The sequence below is a fragment of the Maniola jurtina genome, chromosome 13 (genome assembly GCF_905333055.1).
Source record: "Maniola jurtina chromosome 13, ilManJurt1.1, whole genome shotgun sequence".
Classification (NCBI taxonomy): domain Eukaryota; kingdom Metazoa; phylum Arthropoda; class Insecta; order Lepidoptera; family Nymphalidae; genus Maniola; species Maniola jurtina.
In genome coordinates this window covers 1,087,134-1,104,734 of record NC_060041.1, presented here as the reverse complement: position 1 = coordinate 1,104,734, position 17,601 = coordinate 1,087,134, and the positions used below count along the sequence as shown (strand labels likewise).

General features: G+C 35.4%; 1 protein-coding gene across 5 annotated transcripts in view; it reads left to right on the top strand.

The window, feature by feature from the left end:
- LOC123870713 (prestin) overlaps positions 1 to 17,600 on the top strand; it is a 32,782-nt gene extending 15,182 nt beyond the window's left edge. For all 5 annotated transcript variants that reach the window (XM_045914092.1, XM_045914091.1, XM_045914090.1 and 2 more), the window contains 16 exons: positions 3,114 to 3,214; positions 3,507 to 3,668; positions 4,676 to 4,821; positions 5,299 to 5,362; positions 5,836 to 5,915; positions 6,311 to 6,475; positions 7,263 to 7,367; positions 7,588 to 7,721; positions 7,937 to 8,099; positions 8,531 to 8,611; positions 8,840 to 9,003; positions 9,538 to 9,618; positions 10,232 to 10,355; positions 14,678 to 14,863; positions 15,185 to 15,311; positions 15,845 to 17,600. In XM_045914092.1, coding sequence (XP_045770048.1) covers positions 3,114 to 3,214; positions 3,507 to 3,668; positions 4,676 to 4,821; positions 5,299 to 5,362; positions 5,836 to 5,915; positions 6,311 to 6,475; positions 7,263 to 7,367; positions 7,588 to 7,721; positions 7,937 to 8,099; positions 8,531 to 8,611; positions 8,840 to 9,003; positions 9,538 to 9,618; positions 10,232 to 10,355; positions 14,678 to 14,863; positions 15,185 to 15,311; positions 15,845 to 15,990 — 2,029 coding nt within the window. In that variant the 3' untranslated portion in view covers positions 15,991 to 17,600. The remainder of the gene's footprint in view (positions 1 to 3,113; positions 3,215 to 3,506; positions 3,669 to 4,675; positions 4,822 to 5,298; positions 5,363 to 5,835; positions 5,916 to 6,310; positions 6,476 to 7,262; positions 7,368 to 7,587; positions 7,722 to 7,936; positions 8,100 to 8,530; positions 8,612 to 8,839; positions 9,004 to 9,537; positions 9,619 to 10,231; positions 10,356 to 14,677; positions 14,864 to 15,184; positions 15,312 to 15,844) is intronic.
- The last annotated feature ends 1 nt before the right edge of the window (position 17,601 follows it).

The window sequence follows — 17,601 nt, the reverse complement described above, 5'->3', positions numbered from 1 at the left end:
ATTGGATACTTTGGCATAGGGATGCTGCGCCGCACCCTTTGATTTTTCTGTATTTTCATTATATCAATAAATTCGACCGTGTGTTGTTTTGTAATTATAACTTGTTTGTTGCTATCAAACAATTTATAACTAAAAACATGTCGACTGCCCTGCCAAAGACAAACTAAAAAGTAAAAAAAAATACATTTGAAAATCGCACCATATAGTCATTCAAATACTACATACATCAAAATAGTCAGACATTTAGAAGTTATGGTGCAATAGAGCAACTCACATACACACCCTGAAAACATTAGACACCTTCTTTTGGGCAGTCGTGTAAAAAAACGCTATGCCTTGTCTCTACTCAACTCCGTAAGTATGCGCCGATGCTTATACTTATCGGAAATATTGTACGTTTTGCTGTTTCTAGTGACCTAAGGTCATTGGTCTGGCAAACTTTTAGTTGGCTCGATAATGTGAAAAACGTTATAATAATACGATGTAGGTATCGTTTAATTGATAAGAAGAGAGGGGTTAGAAACATTTTCCCAAAATAATTAACTAAAATACTTACTTACTGACTAGGTATCACTGCGATTGTAAATCTATTATTCTATATAATTCTACGAAAGTGTGTTTGTTCGTCCGGTGTTTTTTTTTTTTTTGCATGAATATAGTTAAAGAAAGAAGTTAGAAATGTCAACTAGAGCTAGGCAGTTGTTGTAAGACTTCTATCTAGTTTGATCCAGTTTCACGCAAAAATCCAATGTCACTGAAACTTGTAAGAATATTTAAGGCCCCATATTTAAAGTTGTTTGATATTTAGAGAACTACAATAACTTTGACATTTGAATATGCGCTTTTTCTTCTGAAAAGAAAAAGGTGTCAGAAAAAATTTCCAAAAACTGCTGAACTTAATATCTAGATTTTTTAGTTTGAATCGGAAACAGTAAATAATTTTTCAGATTTTTATTTATTTATGAATTAAGTGGGAATTTTTTTTGTTCATTAAGTAGCATAGTTTATTTTTAAAACAATATAACTTCTTACTTAATTTTATATATATTTATCAATTTCCAAAAACGTCATGAAATCGTTTTTTTGTTTCTTAGCATAGTTTATTTTTAAAACAATATACTTAACTAAGTACTTACTTTTTTGGTTTATTGCCATCTCTTTCTCGGTAGGTAATTCTATTCTCCTCAAATTTTTGTTGAAAATCAGTTTCAGTTATGGCCTCTTAAATAGATATAGCGAAATTTTTGTGCAATCTAGTGTTGCCTAAAATGTGTTACCAACTGTTGGCCATTCGGCCGTTACATCTTAACTATCAATTTGATTACAGTTTGTACCAGTAACTAAATAATTATCTTAACTTACGACGGTGTTATCAGTATAAAATTAATAAACAATTAAAAATCCATACACTTACATAACTGGTTAATTAATAAATAATTAATTTATGCATAAAAATAGGACAGATTGAGTTTATCTACCCGAAAATTATCACGCATCGGACTTCTGTTTAATAATTTTGTTTTTCATTTAGACTTTAAAAAAAATTAAAAAAATCAGGAAGAACTAGTATATCGTGACAGTAAGAATAAAAATAACTTTTTGTTGTGAAAAACAATTCGTGAAAAACACGTTTGAAGTGAAGTGAATATCGAAAGATTGTTTTATTGATTTTTGATAATTCGTAACATTTTATAAAATTAATTTAAGTGCCTAGTTTTTGCCTTTTTATTATAGTCTCCTTTTTAAAATATATTTGTGCGAAAGTGCCATGATAAATAGAATTTTATCTCCAATCGCATAAGGTCATTTTTTCAAAAATGCGTATGAAAAAAACGTTCTTATTTTTTGAAAAGGACTTCAGGCGGCCGCGGAATAGCGTGGATAGTGAAAATGCCCCCTTATTGCAGGACGAATCTGAAAGTGATGAAGAATGGCGAGTATTTAAACCCTAATTTAAAAAAAATGCCAATCAGTCCAGTAGTTTAAGCTGTACGTTTATATATCAGTCAGTCAATCAGTCAGCTTTTCCTTTTGTATATAGTATACAGATAATAATATTTGACTTTTGCGCTCTAGATAAGTTGATAAGTATCGCTTTTATTAAGATATTCGATGTGATTTCAAAGTCTTTTCTAACTTCTTGTATCAGTGATAATCACTACTCATATTATAAATGCGAAGTTGTGTTTCTTTGTTGGTTTGTCCTTCAATCGCGTCGCAACAGAGCAACGGATCACCGTGATTTAGACCAGGAGAGTGACATAGACTACTTTTTATCCCGGAAAATCAAAGAGTTCTCTCGGGATTTTTAAAAATCTTAATCCACATCAGGGTATGAGGGTATCAGGATATCTATAATACCAATAATAAGAACGTAAAAGCCGAAACCTTTATCTACGAATATACATACATACTTATCCAAAACAAAATTGCCCCACTATTATCATCTTATTTAAAACATATGTCAATCAATACTATGCATAGTGCTAAAATAAATTTGTGAAGAGTAACTAAGTTATAGGTACTAAGTAATAATTATAATTATTGATAAAGAGATAAGAAGTTGAATGACTTACGGAAGCTCTGTCACTGTACCCAATTTTTTCACATTATCATCATAGCTAATCATACAGAGTTTATTTAATAATATAATACAATATGTACATTATATTATCACGTATATCATAATTAGGTAGGTATTATTTAGTACTATTATTTTTCGAAATAAATCATTTGGTCGAAAACTATTTTCTCCACTCATCTGCACCGCTTCAGCGAAACTGCTTCGCCGTGCCCCTACTCACCGCCATTCGCTGCGTCTCCACTCACCGCACTAGGTGTGCGCTGACCCTTAGATTAACTAAGTAAATACTACTTAAATAACTATATCTAAGTTGTAACTGTAGGGTATAGCTGTGTGTGTGTGTAGGTATAGCTGTGATAGCCCAGTGGTTAGGATGTCCGCCTCTAATCGGAGGTCGGGGATTCGATCCCTGGCACGCACCTCTAAGTTTCCGGAGCTATGTGCGTTTTAAGTAATCAAATGTTTTCTGTAGTGAGCCGGCGATGGGTTGATCATGTGAAGTTGTAACACTTGTTATTCCTTGTTGCAGGCTCCAGTCGCGTCCTAGCCAGCAGTTCAACGTGATTCGACGGGTATACCAGCAGGATGCGCTGAACAAAGATGCTGACTATCAAGTGCCTGAGAAACCTTGTAAGTCAATACATGCAAAAAGAAAAGTCCTGACTTCTGACTCACTCAATCATGGACTCATCAACGCCCAGCTCAAACCTTTGTACCGACGTGCACCGAATTTATTATTAGTAGTTTTTGAAGTCAGAACTCAGGCCGATCAGTATATAGTATATAGTAACCTATAGCCTATACAAAATTTGGCAATGATTAGGTTTGTACCCGGCTCTGTATAAACTGTATGCCACGTTTCTGGCTGAAAATGTTTGAGTCCTCTTTAGTTTTGAAAAAAAGGTAAATTATTCAATTTCAGTGAGCTACAGATGCAAACGAGCAATTCAAAGCTGTGGGTTTGGAGAGTGCTTTCTGAATTCCCTACCGATCGCAAGATGGCTGCCTCGGTACAGCCCCAAGAAGTACCTAGTTGGAGACCTGGTCGCGGGCGCCACCACTGCCGTCATGCATATTCCCCAAGGTCAGTAAACTGCCATACCCCTTCCAAGTCAGTCCGCTACCACCTAGCTTCGTAGGCCCCATATCCACCTAAGCGGAGAGGAGAGGAGATGCCCTTCAGTCGAGCAATCAGATTCATAATAAATTATCACGTCATCTTTTAAAAATCTGATTGGTTGACTGTATACATCTCCTCTCCTCTCCACTTTGGTGGATACGGGGCCTAGGACTGCATCAGAGTCTCTCTCTGCAGTGCAAAAGAGTTTCTGATAAGAGTTTATGCGATAGAAAGAGAAGCATTTATTAAATTTTAGGCGGCAGCGCTAACCGAGCTGAATTAAACTTTATTACCTCGTAATATCGTGTGAAATATGATAATAATATACAAATAGTATCCCAAAATATAATAGCGTGGTAAGTATGTGCTCTATCGAACACGATTATAAATAAACTAGCTGATGCCCGCGACTTCGTCCGCGTGGATTTAGGTTTTTCAAAATCCCGTGGGAACCCTTTGATTTTCCGGGATAAAAAATAGCCTATGTGCTAATCCTGGATATTATCTATCTCCATTCCACAGCCAAATCCGTCCAGTAGTTTTTGCGTGAAGGAGTAACAAACATACACACACACACACACACACACACACACACACACACACACATACAAACTTTCGCCTTTATAATATTAGTGTGATATCTTTGACACGATCTTTGATGAGCATGTTTGACCAGCGATGGAATAATTAATAATCTAATTATGATACTTTATCCGAAAGACGCCGAATCTGTTTTATATTACTTGGTATCTTCAAAAAAGGAATTAACATTGATAAGATCTATACAATTAAATCCGCAGCCAAAATAGTGAATTATTAATCCTTCTGATATTATAAATGCTAAGGATCCATTGCACCGTTGGGACGTGATTGAAGGACAAACCAGCGAACAAACAAACTTTCGCATTTATAATATGGGCAGTGATTGACTGAAAGGAGCCTACTGAAATTGATCTTTTAATTTTTTTTAGGTATGGCCTATGCGTTACTTGCCGAGGTGCCTCCCATAGTGGGTCTTTACATGGCGTTCTTCCCAGTGCTTATCTATGTGATATTTGGAACCTCCCCCCATGTCTCTATGGGGACTTTTGCCGTCGCTTGCCTCATGGCGGGAAAGGTGAGGTTTTACTAATTATTATCTATTACGAATTCGGTTCTCAAAGCAATGCCAAAGAAAAAAGAGATGTATAGGATGGGCCCAAGATGACATCCTTGAGCAATTCCGGATGTTATTTTAATATCAATCATGTGTAACCTCTAATAATGTCTGTTTGACTTAACCTTTATTAAAATATGATTATAATCTACTGCATAAATTACCAAGGATTTATGATTTGGCTAGAAACATAATGTGATCCACACGATCGAAAGCCTTCTCAGAGTCAGTGCTAATCGCCATCTAACCGTGCCAGAACATTGCCAGTAAATATCTAATTAATTAGATCGAAAAGGTAGTAGTTTTAAATAACAGATATCTTAAGCGCTGATATTAGAAACGAAAGCAGGTTATATGATCCTGCTATTTTTCTAAAGGAAATAGTGCTACTTGGGACATGGTTTTTGCTTATTACCTTATACTCAATTTTATTTTCAGGTGGTGACACAGCATGCAACTCGTCCTGAAGTAATAAGTGTAATGAATGACACATCAACAGAACGTAAGAATTATTTACTTATTTATTCATAAATAAAACTGAAACATTTACAATGAAATACAATAATACAATAATTTTAAACTACACCAAAACTGAAACGTCTGTTAATGTTTAAATAACAACCTCCATGACTCAGTACTGGTTCATTCTCATTCTCCTGTTCTCAATAGTGAGCAGACGATGGGTTGATCATGATGATGATGATGGCTCAGTGGTGAGCGCTGTGGTCTTATAAATTGAAGGACTGGCGATTCCTTCCCGGCAGGTGCAAGTGGGGATTTAATAATTATTTCTTAATTGCCTGTTTGGTCTGGTCTTGTTAGTCTGAATGAAAAAAAAACTGTTTCAGTATTCGAGCGTCATTATTTATTTATTCATTTATTTATTTATTTATCTCATTGCTGTCATGTACATTTTTTAGGTAATTATATTTGTGTCGCCTTAAATATGAACTTTGTTATAATATTTGCTTTTAGATCCATTTCCTTTGATGGCAGTTGGCTACACACCGCTTCAAGTCCTTTGTGTAGTTTCCCTCACCGTTGGTCTGATACAGGTACGTGGTTTTGACAATTATTATTATTGTACTGGGGACACAAAAACTTGATTATTGAAACGCTTTAATCATGCTATAACTTGATTTTTGCTCTTGTCGTGGTTAACATTTATTTATTGACATTTCTTTTTCGGTGCACTATTATATTGTTTCATTATGCACTCTATTTCACTATGCCCGCTCAGCCTGGTTATAGTAGTGAGTGTACCGACAAGCGTTATCGCTTATGTGTGCGTAATATTACCCGCGTCATTCACGATCGAGACTTTCTCACGCACACTATAACAAAGTGTCCGTGTACACTCACACAAACATAGCCAAACGTCTTCGTGAAATAGAACATTTGTAACAATTTTTTTTTCCAAAATACTTGAACGTAATTGTTTTGTTCCCAGGTAGCGATGTGGATATTGAGGCTAGGCGCGGTGTCGACGCTACTATCGGAACCTCTGGTATCTGGGTTTACCACCGCAGCGTCTTTCCATGTACTGGCCTCGCAGTTGAAAGATCTCTTCGGGATTAGACTTCCTAAACTGGGATCTAACTACAAAGTTGTATTTGTAAGTACTTATTTGTCTATTGGATAGAATCAGGCGTTACTTTGCGGAAGCATCCTCAGGAGAAATCTCCGGTGTCGGGGCGAAACGTGCGTCGAGAGTAGTGGAAAAGTCTTGTGTGGTGTTGCATGTGAATGGTGGTGGCAGTGCTTGCTTGGAAACTTGGCTTTATTGCTTGGTTGGGGAGGTAAGCGGTGCTTAGCTTGTAACTGCATGTTTGACCATACAGATTTATTCTGTTGGCGGATTATAGCAAAATAATTTTTAACTGTTTCTTGCTACTTATCTGTCTATCTCTTCGTTATCTGTCCATTCACACATCCAATAGATTTGATACTATGTACAGTTGTTGTTGGGACTTGCTTTCTGACATAGTACCTACTGTCACCATAAACTCAAATGCTTTTTAATTTTAATTCTTTTTGTTTAAATATAGGCAATATTTTTGACGACAGAACAATGAGTTCTCACCAAATCTTTTGATTTACATAGGTACGCGTAAGACGTCCGCCTCCTATTTGGGAAGGCGGGGGTTCAATGCCAGGCACGCACCTCTAACTTTTCGGAGCTATGTACGTGTTAAGCAATTAAATATCACTTGTTTAAACGGTGAAGCAAAAAATCGTGAGAAAAACTTCCTTGCCTGAGTTCTCCATAATATTCTCCATAATGTGCTGCTAATCCGCACTTGGCTAGCGTGATAGCCAAAACCCTTTTCATTATGAGTGCTCTGTAGTGAGCCGGTAATGTTGATCATGATGCTGATAATGATATATTTGTGTTGTTTCAGACAGTGATAGAAATAATCAAAAACATCCCGAGCGCAAATTGGACTGCTTTTATGATATCGGTCATCGCTTGCGTCGTCATAGCTTTAAACAATGAAGTATTAAAGGTAAGGAGAAAAAGTAGTCTTTAGTGGATACATCCATAGTTTGCCTGCGACAGCTCCGTTAAAATTTTGAAGATTATCTCAGACAAACAGACAGACATAGAACATACCAAAAATAAAGCTAAACCCTTTTTTTCATATAATATTTTATTAATTTAATATTTTTATTGCGATTGGGTGTATTTTTGGGAGTTTCCAAGAATCTTATTTTCTTTTTGTCCAGCCGTGGGTAAGCAAGCGAAGCCGCGTCCCAGTGCCTATAGAGTTGTTAGCGATCGTCATCGGCACCCTAGCGTCAAGCCTGGGCAATCTCAAGCAGAACTACGGGATCTCACTAGTCGGAACTATTCCTACCGGGTGAGTTAAGATCAAAGTCAAAGTCAAATTATGTATTCAAATTGGATACCAGTGTACATTTTTTTAATGGTCAGTTATTGAATTTATAAGCTGTACTGATAATTAATTACGTGAACTTAAAACTAATCGTTCGTTGGTTCCAAACGCGTCCAGGTCTGAGAAGAGCCTTTTTTGAGTATATCTAGTATATACTAATGCTATATCGATGTCTACAGATTACCAGAACCAAACGTTCCAGCCATAGAGCTAATGCCACGGATCGCTCTAGACGCGTTCACCATCACCATGGTAACCTACACCATATCTATGTCCATGGCGCTCATCTTCGCTGCCAAGGAGAAGTACGAGGTTGACGCTAACCAGGAACTATTGGCTTTGGTGAGTTACTTGAAATTAACTAGGATACTGCAAAGTTAACGCGTTCTATTCTACTACTAGCGCCACCTATTCGTTGGTTTTCGTTACGTTTCGGTATGGTCTGGCTTCCAGACTCTGGAAGCCAGACCATACCGAAGCTAGGACTAAAGATGGTGGACAGCTTTTTGATCCGATTTCAACTAATAAATCCCCAGTGCTGGACATAGGTCCTTTGCAAAGATTTTCAAACGCTGTGGTCTTGTGCCGCCGCCGTTCGGATCCAAGAAGCTGCTGGCTTTTGGCGCTAAATTCAAAATCTCTTTTCTATTACACTGAATATCTATACCTCGCTATGAAACCTATATTTAGGTTTCATAGCGAGGATAGGATATAAATTTTATGAAACTGCTATCTAGGTAAAAAAGAATAAATTAAAATTTCTGTTGTCCTAGGGAGCAAGCAACGTGTTTGGTTCGTTCTTTTGCTGCGCGCCACTTTGCGCCAGTCTGTCCCGGTCTTACATACAGTACCAGGTAAGATCCTAACTAAAGAACTGAAATAAATTCAAGAGAATTTCGAAAAACAATCTTAAAACAGGCTAGTGTTTTTCAAGAATTCTTTATTTATTTCAACCACTTTATTGCTTAAAACTATGACAAAGAATAAAATCTTCAAAGCCTTTTGAGATATGTAATTTTATTCATTACTGTAGCAACCGTTATTGGTTGGCAAACTAAAAAAAACACATAATTTCGTCGTAGGCTGGCAGCAAAACCGGTATAACTTCAGTAGTGAGCGCCGTGCTGATTCTGTGCGTGCTGCTGTGGGTCGGGCCATTCTTCGAGCAACTGCCGCGCTGCGTGCTTGCCTCTATCATCGTGGTCTCTCTTAAGGGCATGTTTATGCAAGTTAAGGAGCTCAACAAGTAAGCTTTTTTTTTTCATTTTTAGGGGTCTGTACCTCAAAAGGAAAAACCGGCCAAGTGCGACTCAGACTCGTGCACCGAGGGCTCCTCGACAGAAAACTGTTGTGCATAAAAATAAATAAAAATCTGTTTTAGAATCTACAGGTAAACCCCTTTTATATCATACCCCACTTGGCATAGTTATTTTACTTTGAAAATTAAAAATACTAATTATTTGTTCATGAACACATTTTAATTTTTTTTTTATGATGTAGGTAACCACAAATTCACGGTGTTCGGATTTTTCCTTTACTTGTGCTATAAGACTTACCTACTTGCCAAATTTCACGATTCTAGGTCAACGGGAAGTACCCTATAGGTTTTCATGACAGACACTACAGACAGACAACAAAAAGATCCGATAAGGGTTCTTTTTTTCCTTCTGAGGCACGAAACCCAAAAAATAATTGATATATTTTAATTCCTCAAAACGCTCATAATTCCAAAAAGTTAAAGTCTATTACATAGAAATAATATCTCACGTTATAATTACAGGTTCTGGAAGCTGAGCAAGCTTGATGCTGTGGTTTGGCTCGTCACCTTCCTAGTTACAATGCTGATTAATATCGATATTGGGTATGTAACATCGAGTGTTAGTTGTAACTTACAATATGTAATGCTCTGTATATTCTAAATATATGACTGAAATATATGGCAAAGATGACTGACTGACTGCTCTATCAACGCACAGCTCAAACTACGGGATGGATTGGGCTGTTTGGTATACAGGTAGTTATTCTGATGTAGAAAGAAGCTAAGAAATAATATTTGAAAATTCAACTCTTAAGGGAGTAAAATAGGGGATTTGGTGTAGTTCACCCGGACGAAGTAGCGGGTGTAAGTTAGTTTTACTATATCAATTGTTTTCGGGCATAGATATACATATCTAGTTCGTATAAAATGACTTCTCAAGTGCCATTTTAACTTTATGGGTCAATTGTCGTGTCAGAAGTATGGTTCATCCATCATCTGTAAAATAAGGCCTAAAATCGTTCTTTTGACATGATATTTGACACATAAAGTTAAAATGGCGCGTGAGAACTCATTTTTTACCCATTTTATCGTTGTCTGGCTTAGTTATATATCTAGATTCTAGAACAACAAATAACAGAATAATAGGCGTAATACGTTTGTATGTTAAAGTGCGCAAGGTGTATATAACCTTAAAATGTTTTCTACTGTTTTCTAGACTGGGTGCTGGGTTACTAGCGAGTGTGGGCGCGCTGTTCTGTCGCTCACAGAAACCTTACACCTGTCTTCTGGGACGAGTCCTGGACACGGATTTGTATCTAGACATCAAGAGATATCGTGCTGTGAGTATTTAATTTATGTTCGGGCTTTTTCTAGGGAATCTTAGATATGCTACAAAGTCAGTATATAAAAATTAAATTAAAAATTTAAAAAACCCCCGACACGTAAACCTCTAAAAAGTAAAAAAATAATAGGTAAATATGTATGGGCCCTTTAAGAATAGTATAAATAGTAAAGTTTTATCCAAGCGCTCGTTGCGCCAGGGGACCGCTACCTATGATAAACTATGAAAGTCATCTGTTGTAGAAAGAATAGTCTTTAGCGGTCCCCCGACGCAACGAGCGCTTGGATAAAACTTTACTATTTATACTATTCTTAAAGGGCCCATACATATTTACCTATTATTTTTTTACTTTTTAGAGGTTTACGTGTCGGGGGTTTTTTAAATTTTTAATTTAATTTTTATTTCACGCTTTTTAAACTTTATTCATAAATTACCGTTTATTTGTGCCATTCTAAAACCCAATTTCTATAATAATATAAATCCAATAAGGCAGCTAATATCTCTTCAAAAGTAACATCAATGTTATGTTAATTATACGTTCCATGAAATATTTTTGACCGAACATCACTAAATCAAGAATTATCTGAATGACTCACATAGTTTGACACGACCAAAACGAAATATCTGTTTCTAACATGTCGTTGCTTTAAAAATGTACCCATTTTACGTAGTCGTATAATAGTTCGCTTTTCAAGATATACCTACGATTAAATTGAAATCGACTTTCACCCGATGAAATAAGGAATAAAGTGGCGTGTATTTCATTTTGTTTGTTATTGCATGTCAAATTTTTATTTGACATAACTTTCAAAAACCGGTCAAGTGCAAGTCTGCCTCACACATGAAGAGTTCCGTACAAGTTTTTTTTTATGTAATGACAATTCAGTTGTCGGATTTTTCTCTTTACTTGGGCCACAGGAGTAGAGTGCTTGGGCTATAAGATATTGCTACCTGCCTTTCATGATTCTACGTAAACGGGAAGTACCCAATTTATAAGTTTTGATTCTCTTGAAAGATGACACACAGACAGACAACGAAGTGGTGAAAGAAAACACCGTCAGGAAACCTGCATGCTTGAGAGTTGGCCATAATGCTCCCTCAAAGGTGCGTGAGGTGTGCCAATACGTGCTTGGCCAGTGTGGTAGCTTTCCATTCTGAGAGGAGACTTGTGCTCAGTAGTGAGCTGGCGATGGGTTGATCCTGATGATGATGAATTTTAAACGTATTTTGTCAAAGTAAATAAGCTGAGTTCAAGCAGATAAAATAAAAAGAAGGTGCGCCTAATGCATCATCCAAACCTGCGCGACAAAGCGACTACGATGCGGGAACCTCAGCCGCGCGGAGGGTCATCGCCTCCTACGATATTTAATGGTGCCATGCACACCTACGCGACTACAACAGTCGAGGCTACCTACAACATCTTTTTTTTTCTACAGATACCTACTGAACCCTAAAAATAGTTTGACTATGGTTTGGGTTTGGGTTGATTGTTCGTGGCCTTTGGTTGACTGTTGGATATTATAATTGAATTGATGTTTTCTCGTTTAACTGTGATTATAATATTTTATGAATTAGAAACTCCGCGCCTACGATCCAAAGTATCGGAGTTTCCCAAAACATTATTTTCAAATAAATAATTATGTATCTAGGCAACGTCCATCTTGACAACTTGACATTTGCCAATTGACATAATATTATGAACCTCTGTTACAATAGTGAAAGATCCCAGGGCCACCAGCCGTCACGTATTTTCTGACGAACGAAATGTGGACGATTGAGTAGTGTTACTATGTACTAAGAACGCATGCCTACAGACCTGCTAGCTAGCTTAGATGGCCAATTTTCAGGTATCAGGTAATCAAGGTACATAAAAACATTACTTACCTCACGTAAATTCTCCAATTTTTTTTAATTTTTAGCAGATTTTTTTAAATATTAATAATTAATTGACGTAAGTAAACTATAAGAGAGTGAGAGAGAAGTCAATATATCCTAATACATGTCTTACTCAGTCTCATGCGCGTAGATAATGATGCCCTCGCGCTCAAACCCACAGAGGCATTAAAATTGAATTTAGGGGATGATTGGCCCTCTGGATCGGTCTGTCTTCTTGTAAAAGGTTTTAAAATAGTTGTCTGGTGGACATATATAAAAATGGAGCATCAGAATTTACGTGCAGTTAAGTAATTACTTATTTTGGGAGCTTTAAAGCGTCTGCAAAGCAATACGGCCGACGCGGGAAGTGTCTGGGAGTATTGGCGACATATTTTTAAGGATATTGCCTAAAATATACGTAAAAATCAGTTTGGCGAATTTACGTGAGGTAAGTAATGTTTTTATGTACCTTGATTATCAGATACCTGAAAATTCACCGTCTAAGCAAGCTAGCACGTAGGCTAGGCATGCTTTCTTAGTACTTACTAACACTACTCAATCGTACATATTTCCTGTGTCAGAAAATACGTAACCTCTGGTGGTCCTGGGATAAAAGTAATAAGAAAACCAGAAAAGAGCTGATAACTTCCAAACGGCTGAACCAATTTTTTTGGATTATAGCTAAGAACACTCTCGATCAAGCCACCTTTCAAACAAAAAAAACTAAATTAAAATCGGTTCATTCGTTTAGGCGCTACGAGGCCACAGACAGATACACAGATACACCGATACACAGATACACCGATACACAGATACACAGATACACAGATACACAGATACACAGATACACAGACACACAGATACACAGATACACAGATACACACGTCAAACTTATAACACCCCTCTTTTTGGGTCGGGGGTTAAAAATAGACTTAAAAATCGTCGTTTTAAAGTAATAAATTGAATAATATCTTTTTTTGTTCTACTGAGTATTCGCTTGGAACACTGCTGGCATCAGTTTCCCCTCCACTTTTAATATAGGTACCTTCAAGTCAAGAGTGAATAGGCATATTCTAGAAAAGCACGCTCAATCTTAGGCTGCATCATCACTTGCCAGCAATTCTGATTGCATCCAAGCATAGTCTCATAAATCTAAATTTAAAAATTTGGTGTGTCGTATTAAAAACTCATCTGCCGTGGGATAATCTTTAATATCTTTAAATACTATTGAAAACATTTTATTGTTTAATATTATTCTGATATAAGCACTCCTCGGCTCATCCACTCCATCTCAGTGTTATCATGTATACAGAGTATAAAGAACTGCACGCTGCACATCAGCAAAACGTTCAGTAACAGGAACGTCCACCATCTCACCACGTCACAAAATCCTACTTCGTAACTTAAAGCGTACGGGTATGTTTTGTCCGCGAAAAAACGCATTTTTGCTGCAAGCTATTGCAGTTTCTTCTAGGTACCTTCTGCGAAATATTCCCGTGTCTTTTAGCAAACCTTTTCGAAATATTGCAGTGTCTTCTGGTAAACCTTCTGGGAAATATTGCAGAGTTTTCTAGCAAATTTTTTGCGAAAGGTTTCTTGGATAACTTGTTGCAAGATGTCTTTAAAAAAAAACCTTTAAAAACTCTTGCGAAATGCCCCTTGTATAACTTGTTACAAGATATCTAAAAAGTTTCAGAAAATTCCTGTGAATATTCTTTTGGCAACCTTTTGTGTGGGATTTAGTTCGTTTTCCTCATGGATAGGCATAACTTGTGATTTAATTATAATATTATCATTGGTTAGAGGTTATCCTAATATAGAGTTAAAAATACTTTCTTGCATGTTTGGTATCTACGAGTATAAATATAATAAATTGGTCGATAGAGTAGAAAATAGCGTCCATTTATACCAAACACAGAAATTGGATGTATCTAATTCCATTTTATTTATATTATTTTAATAGCATGTTTGTTGTTGTAAGTTTTTTTGATTCCGTGACTTTGATGTTTATTTATGTTTGTTATGTTTACTTTGATAGTTGACAATTTTGTCATTATTATTTCAGATTATTACGTAAAGAGCTTTGTCATAATTTTCTTAAAAACCTAAACCTTTCCAAAATATCAGCGGCCTGTGGCTTTTTCAATTCTTGTTAATATTGAATTTCATTAAGAAATTGTCTCTAAATTTTTTATTTTTTACTCCTTTTTACGAGCATTTAATTAGCTATTAGTACATGTAGCTGCTAGATGATATTTTAGTTTTTTTTAATAAATCCGGTGTGAACTCTTCGATTTTCCGGGACAAAAAGTAATGTCCTTTCATGGGATTCAAGCTATCTCTGTACCCATCAAATTGGTTTAAGTTGGCCGTAAAAAGCTAACAGACAAACAAACACACTTCCACATTTATAATATTAGTATGAATATTATACTCTCTTTCCAGGCCGAAGAAATCCCTGGCATAAAAATATTCCACTACTGTGGAGGATTAAACTTCGCGAGTAAGAATCTTTTCCGTGCAACCCTGTTCCGAAGAATTGGGTACTTGAAGAAGAGGGATCAGCGTGCAGATGATGATAGCAATTACAGCAAGACTGACTTCGAGTGGGATTCCAGTATTGGGAATAGGGTACGTAATTTTTAGGGTTCACTTTGTTGTCTGTCTGTCTGTCTGTCCGTCGTGTCTGTCAAGAAACCTATAGGGTACTTCCGATTGACCTAGAATCATGGAATTTGGCAGGTAGGTAGGTCTTATAGTACAAATACAGGAATAAATCTGAAAAGCGCGAATTTGTAGTTATATCATGTAAAAAAAAATTAAGAATGGTCTCGCGTCCAATGTCAGTTTGGGGACCATTTCTGATTTGAAAACCGCCAACCATTTCTAATTTCCCAACCACTTATTCCTGAAATCAGTCTTTGATGATCATTCTACATTTTTAATTTCCAGGTATACTGCGTCATAATAGATGCTACAGCATTATCGTACGTGGACGCGCCGGGGATTAAGAGTCTGGTGGCCGCGCAGAGGGAACTGATTGCTAACAACATAACAGTGTTGTTGGCGGGAGCTAATGGTGAGTTTAAAATTTATCTTCATCATCATCAGTATATTTACCTCCTTTGCCGGAGGTAAATTTGTATAGTTATTTCCGAGCGTTATCAACCTTAACTAACTTTTCATACCTATGGAATAATTACTTACAATAAGCCTTTAGTTGATTAGTATTTTTTAAAGTTTTGATATTTAGATTTCATGACCATTCACTTTGTTTGTGACCACTTTAGGTTTCTTACCTCTAGTTTTTTTTTTTACATATACTTTGTCTTTTACCCTGAGTATTTTTGAAATAGAAATAAACTTTTACTAGTGCTTTTGAATCTTCAAATAAATCTACCACTGACTTGGAATGCCCATATCACCGAGAAGAACCTCGGTGATTGTTCCTTTTAAAGAATCTATTTACAACATTATGCCATGGATAAAAATAATTGCAGTCCCGCGCATGAGTGGAGCGAGCTGCGAGTCAATTGCATGCTCTTTTATCATTTCTATAATCCACGATTGTCTAATTTGTTACACTAAACTAATCTTTCCAATTTATTCCAGGGCCCGTATTAGAAATGATAGAACGGTACAACTCATTAGAATCCGAAAGACTTCAACTAGACACGTTCCCCACTGTCCACGACGCTGTGGTGTACTACAAAATGTTGGAGGCTAAGAAAGAGCCAGTTCTTACTATATCTTCGTGATCGTAACATCTACCAATGAGCTAGTTATACCAATTTAATAGCAATCCAATTTGAGTACATTTAAAAGAGATTGTTGTCAGGCACAAGTATTTTAGGTAGCAAGTTCAAGATTAGTTTGAATATGAAGTAAATATAAATATGGTTAAAATATGGTTTAAATATACGACTCTATTATAACCTATTTTTGAACCGTTTAATAATGATCAAAATACCATCCATTTTATTATATTAGATTTTTAATGAACGATTGCCTTACAAGATTCGTGATCATCTTAGATTTTAAAGAATAATGGTCTAAATTAATAATCAATCTGTAATCTGTCTATAAGTAACTTAGCAGTGTTTTTATTTGTCATAAATTGTACAGTTTTTTTGACAAATAACGTTTCTGAGGTCGAAATCTATAGAGCGCACTTTGACTTTGCTTAGACTTAAGTTCCAATTAAAACGAACAGATTTATGCCAGCGGTATTACGCTGTCTCGTTTTACCAGTGTCTTAAGTCTAAGCAAAGTAAAAATGCTCCCTATAGATCTCAGCCTAAATAACATAACGGCACATTACAGATAGATTGATTTTATTTCGACTGTAAGTCAAGCATAGGTCATAATTTAGTGAAGGATAAAAATGATGTATCAATTGAATAGTGATTTTCAACGAATTGTTATATTTTACTTACCTATTATATATGTATTTTCTCGAAATGGAAAATTATTTAGTGCAATATTAAGTTATACTGAATGTTTTTTGAACAATTAACTCGAATCAATACAATGAGCGAATAGTAAATTCGAATAAATACTTTTTCTGTTTTTAGTACTTACAATAACTCAGTCAAAAGATGTGATAAATAACAATAATAATAAGTAAAGTTAAATAAAATTGGACCCAAATGGTCTTTGATAGATTTTTTTCAAATCTTGAAAGTACAAAATGTTCTGAGGCTAGTTTCTTTTTTTTTGAATTTTTTAGGTCTTATTTATTTTTATGAAGCTAGGACCCTTTTCACCTTCAAATAAATAAATAAATTTATAATGTAAAATATATTTTTATAAATTATTTATTCAAGATTTTAAAGAAATCAAATTTTGATTAAAAATATACTAGATAAGATGTCGATCGTCAAAAAAAAAACTTGTGAAAAATTAGTGTTCACCCAAGATTAAGAACCTATTTTTATTATTTGACTTTCTTACTAGAAAGTCAAATTGGCGTAGTGTACTTTTAAAAGTAATAATGATAAACATATAAACACAAGTGTAGTTATTTAGTTTTTAGTAGTTTAAGTGTATTCTATATCTAGTACATTATTAATCGAAGACATCATAATATTATAATACTTTCAATATCAATTCTGTTACAGAAAAAAACATTTAATAATGTTACTTAAAATCCTACTTACATTTTTTTAGTACTTAGTTCCTTGTATAGAATAATTTATAGTTTTGTGTTATTACATTAAGGAGTTATCGTGTCATAACGAATATATTTAAGGCTGTACAACAATAAATAATATATATTTTGTGTCATTGTGATATTTTGTACTTTAAGTAATGAAGTATTTGTACTTAATTGTTAAATGTTAATAAAAGAGTATTTTAATAGAAATCAT